Source organism: Montipora foliosa, chromosome 9 (assembly GCF_036669935.1).
Source record: "Montipora foliosa isolate CH-2021 chromosome 9, ASM3666993v2, whole genome shotgun sequence".
Lineage (NCBI taxonomy): Eukaryota > Metazoa > Cnidaria > Anthozoa > Scleractinia > Acroporidae > Montipora > Montipora foliosa.
In genome coordinates, this window is record NC_090877.1 from 40760096 (window position 1) to 40765095 (window position 5000).

The following is a 5000-nucleotide window of genomic DNA, read 5'->3' on the forward strand; positions in this document are numbered from 1 at the left end:
GACTCACGGATCTGCTCAATTGGAGCAAACTCCACATAGCCGTAGCCGTTGTAATTGCACGGAGCTGTTGGTCTCTGAAAGGCCAACAGATTTGGCTTGGCGACCAGGGTCTCGCTGATATGCTGACGAAATTCCACGCCATCTCTCTGATCCAAGATGGAAAGAGCGATTCTTCCAGTGAACGGCCATTCTAGGATGTTATCATAATCCCCTTGCATCATGTGAACGGACAGAGCAACGAACCTTCCGACTCCACTGTCCACACCATTTAAGTTGATCCGCATGCAGAGTTTGTACCCGTACAGGCTGGTATGGATGGCTGGGCTGTATATGGCCGTTATAACTCCGTTCATAGCATCTTGGCGACACTGGCGGTAATTCTCTATCCTCCAAATGTAGGTACCATTGCATACACGGCCTTCATATTCCATCACTCTCGCCTCTGGGTGTTCAAGCCTGACAAACAAGAACATTGTTAGTCACCAGCCGAGAGATATATGGTGATGTTGTCAGTGGAAGTGTTGCATCATTTTTATGGCCAAGGTAAAGCTCAGACTTTGTAAATGCCAATCTTTATAAATTACTCATTACATTGTACCTTCGGATAGGAACCGTCTTTCCCTCCTTAGTATTAGAAATGTGAAATTAAATTAAAAATCAATAGAAATTAAATTAAAATAAATAAAATAAAACAAGTAAATGAAAACCAAAAAAATTACCACTGAGAAATACTGTTCTAAGCATGCGCAGGAAAATCACGACCCGAAGGGTACAAATACTCGGCCGAAGGAGCGAAGTATCCAAGCTTTCACGGTAAAAGACCCGCGTTCAACGTGCTCGAAGAAAGAGTTGAAATCGCTAATCAGCGGTTACCGTAGACTGGACGAGTGAGCTTGGAAAATTTGACAGAAGCCAAAAAAGCTGATGACAATGCAAAGTGCATTCCCGTAAAAAAGGTAGGAGAGGCATGAAAAGTACAGCAGATTGCGTCGAAAAGGAAAGGTGTGACCAAGCAGTCAAGAAAAGCTGTCTTACCATTATCCTCGAACTCCTTGGTAAACTGAATGCGGGCGTTTTGTCTGTTGAGATGTTCATGAAAATCATCGATTTCGTCTTAATAGAGGTGTCCGCTGAATACAGGTCCATTTTAAGGTAACTATGGTGTCCGCTTAATACAGGTTTCACTGTACTCGACTTTGCCTCGGTTTTTATTCACAGATATTCGCTTCGCTTTCGGCGAATAATTCTTAAATATTTATCACAGTTATGGAATTTCTGGCCAATCTTTTCCTGGCTAGTGGTGGTCTCCAAACAGCCGTTGTAGAGGTCAACAGCTGTAGCAATCTATTTTGTTGTGGTCTTAGTCCAACACATTGGGAACTGGACAGTGGATTTAATGAGAGTAAATTGCTGTAATCGATCAGCATGATAATCCACACACCTTTCAGTAAGCTCTTGTGATGGCCCTTCTACTCTCACACATCGGTCTTTGAGGAGGCGTTCCACTTGCTGAATTCTGCTGGTTAATGCAGTATTAGCGCATCTCAGTTCAGCTATTTCTGTACGCACCTGCTGACCCGGTGCAAACTCATTCAAAGCCATGTCGTGGCTGGCCTGCACTTGCGGACGTGCTTCCAGGCCCAACCTGGTGCGCTGTGAGTGATTCCACAGACTGGTCATGGACTGATCAGCCTTTGATGACGCAAATGATCCTTTCGTGTCACTCAAATGGCTGCTTAGTTGTTCAATAACACGTGCACTCACTGCTGAGGGTGGGTCCTGTTTCAAATGAGTCAAATTAATACATTGATGCTGTCTTCTTCATTGAAAAGTGTTGTTACAATTATTATGTTCTCTTCTAACTCTCTGACTATGTTGAACTGAGAAACATCCTGTCTAAGATTTGGAAAAATGTGAAAACCAAGATACCCCACATCTGCTTTGAAAATCACCCCATAACGTACTGCAGGAGCTGCCAAGTCTACCAAGTGAGACCTGTGTTCGCAAAGATTGAGTCCTGGGACCTCCAATTAAAGTTATTACCCTAACAATTAACTTCAAATGAAATTGGAGTAACTCACTGTGTCTGGTCAAAAAGGTTAAAAAGGACATTATGTTCTGGCTGGCAACAAAAATTTTTTCGTGCACTTTTATGGGTTACGATATACAATTTGGTTGAAACTAATAATTAGTTATTAGGGTCAAAGTACTAATAACAATCCTTTGAAATACAACAACATTATCTTCACATACGATTTGATAACCAGCGCAACTTTTTTTACTGTATGATGGCCTTTCTACCCTTATCCATAGGTCTTTGAGCAAGCGTTCCACTTTTTTTGTGGAATCCTGCAGGTTAATGCTGTATCAGTGCATCTCAGTTCAGCTATTTCTGTGCCCACCTTCTGACCCAGTGCAGAGTCATTCAAAACCATGTCATGGGCGGCCTGCACTTGTGGACGTGCCTCCAGGCCCAACCTATCAATATGAAATTAGCAAAATAAAATTACAATACATACAAGCATGCTATTACAAGTAATGACAATCAAACGCTACTAGACCTATTCCATTAACTACCACTACCACTAACCATGACAAAAGGAGAACTAAATAAGCTCATCCTGTCATCCTTAGCTTCTTTCATTAAATACCTAAAAAGGCTCTTAAAACTTGGATACAATCTACACAGTTCCTTAAACTTTCTGGTGGGCTATTAAGACTCTTGGCAGCTTGTTATGATGTGTATGTGAAACCACAAGAATTTCTAGCAGCATAGCTGCACCTGATCATTGCTTAAATTGCTTCAATGATAGTTTATGTCCCTGTTCCTTATGTTTGTGTGCTAACTACTAGTTACGAGCAAACATTGACTCCAGTTGGCGTTAGTGGGGGAACACTGCCTTGCGTTAGGTTAGCTTGTGCGACTTTCGGCGATTGTGTGACAAAATAACCTCACTTATCTACCCAGCACTACGAGCTGAATGCAAAACAGCACGTGCTGGATCGGACAAGAGTATCGGTTAGCAGGCGATATTCAAAAGGCAACGCAGCCAACAAGCTTGGGGAAAGTCGCTGCGCAGACTTAACCACACCACACAGGGTGTCCTGAGTTTATTGAAATGCATACAACGAGGCCCCAACCTCAACTCCAAAGGGAGGGAGGGAGGGAGGGAAAAACAAATTTTTTGGTACCTGTAGAATCCAATATTGGAATTAAATATTATGGTGTAATGGCGGACGGTTGCGTCTCTTTGCCCTCTGATATTATTCTGGTTTTCAGCCATTTCTATTGCAATTATAATGGCTGTCAATTTTTGTCCACTCTCCAAAGAATTCATCTACTACAATATGCAAGGAGGCTAAAATGTCATGCAATCTCCGCTGTTTGTCGTTTAATGCTCAAAGTCTTTGCAGTCAGAACAAACTCCCTGACGGCACTGTAATCAGTAACTTAAAAGCCTTTCAAGACTTAGTATACGCGGAGGATCTTAACATTATAGCAGTCACCAAAACTTTGCTTAACAACAGTACCTTCGACAACGAAATTATTCCATTTGGATACAGCATAATAAGCAGAGATCGCTTAGCGAACAAACGAGGATGAGGCGTTCTTCTAGCGTTGAAAAACTCATTAACATCTAAAAGGATGGAACTAGGAGAATGGTCAACCAACTTGGAGTTAATTGCCACAGAGATTGAATGTTCTAATTTCAAGAACTGCCTAGTTTGTGTTTGCTACCGGCCGCCCAATTCTGATCTCAACGTATGGATGAATTTGTTTACTACTAGATACGACAAAGTACTTATTACTGGAGACCTCAACTTTCCTGACCTAACCTGGAATTCTGAACTTATTTCTAGTGCTGTAGATAGAAATATTTCCTTTACCTCTATGGATTTTCAAGAACTAATTTTTTATTTCTTCCTACAACAATTAGATATGCATCCAACAAGACTCGAAAACATTCTTCATCTCATAATTACGAACTCCTTAGAGTCCGCGTCAAACATAACTTGCATTCAACCGAGAACAATGGGTGTTTTTACGGAACATTCTCTTTTATTCTTCGATTTTTTAACGTACGCGACGATTTCCTCCAATGACTCAAGGATTGTCTTCGACTACAAAAATGCTGACTGGGACAATCTGTTTGAAACCTTAAGGCTGGCCGATTTATCGCCATCACCTATATTTAATGACTATATACATACAGATTGGCAGTACTGGAGAGAGACCTTTCTTGCTGCTATATCTGAACATATTCCATCAAGAACGATCAAAAGGCGTGGCTCCCCACCTTGGATCCACAGCGAGGTTAAACATGCTCTAAAAAACGAAAGAGACCGCAAGAAGAAGAGCTAAAAATAAGCCTGCCTCATTCAGCTTATGGGAAAAATTTCGATCGCTGTGAAGGAAAGCAAAGTCGCTTATTGCCTTCAAACGCAGAGAGTTTTTGCAAACACTTCCGACTCTGCTTAAATCTAACACCAAGACGTTCTGGTCAGTATTCCAAACAACTGCGAAGCAACCCAGCGAGCCCTATAAAATGGTCTGGAAAGATGGTGATAGTTCCATTCCCAAAGCAACCGCTGATAGTCCAGCTGAAATCGCAAACCCACTAAATAACTATTTCTTCTCAATTTTCAAGACTCCATTGAGTTCTACAGTTTATCAACATCGTATCGAACATCTTGAAGTTGATATCACTGACACCTTAAATGACATAAAACTATCTCCCCGCGAAGTTAAAGAAGTGTTACTTGTACTTGACTCTGCTAAATCAACAGGGAAAGACAAAACTCCAGCTCATCTACTAAAGAACTGTGCACAACACATCTGTGGATCTCTGTGCTCGCTCTTCAACAAAAACTTGACTCTAGGCAAGATTCCAAAGGACCGGAAGCTATCTAATATCGTCCCAATACCACAGAGTGGAGCGACCAACGAAGAGTCTAACTGCATAGAGGATATATACATGGCCGCGCGGGGATACGAATTT

General features: G+C 41.7%; 1 protein-coding gene across 1 annotated transcript in view; it reads right to left on the minus strand.

The window, feature by feature from the left end:
* Window positions 1-5000, minus strand: part of LOC137971157 (uncharacterized) — a 28482-nt gene that overhangs the window by 1130 nt on the left and 22352 nt on the right. The window contains exons 7-9 of the mRNA XM_068817901.1: window positions 2403-2478; window positions 1442-1779; window positions 1-456 (exon numbers count right to left, since the gene is read on the minus strand). The exon at window positions 1-456 is cut by the window's left edge and continues 1130 nt beyond it. Of these exons, the coding sequence (XP_068674002.1) occupies window positions 1-456; window positions 1442-1779; window positions 2403-2478 (870 nt within the window). The remainder of the gene's footprint in view (window positions 457-1441; window positions 1780-2402; window positions 2479-5000) is intronic.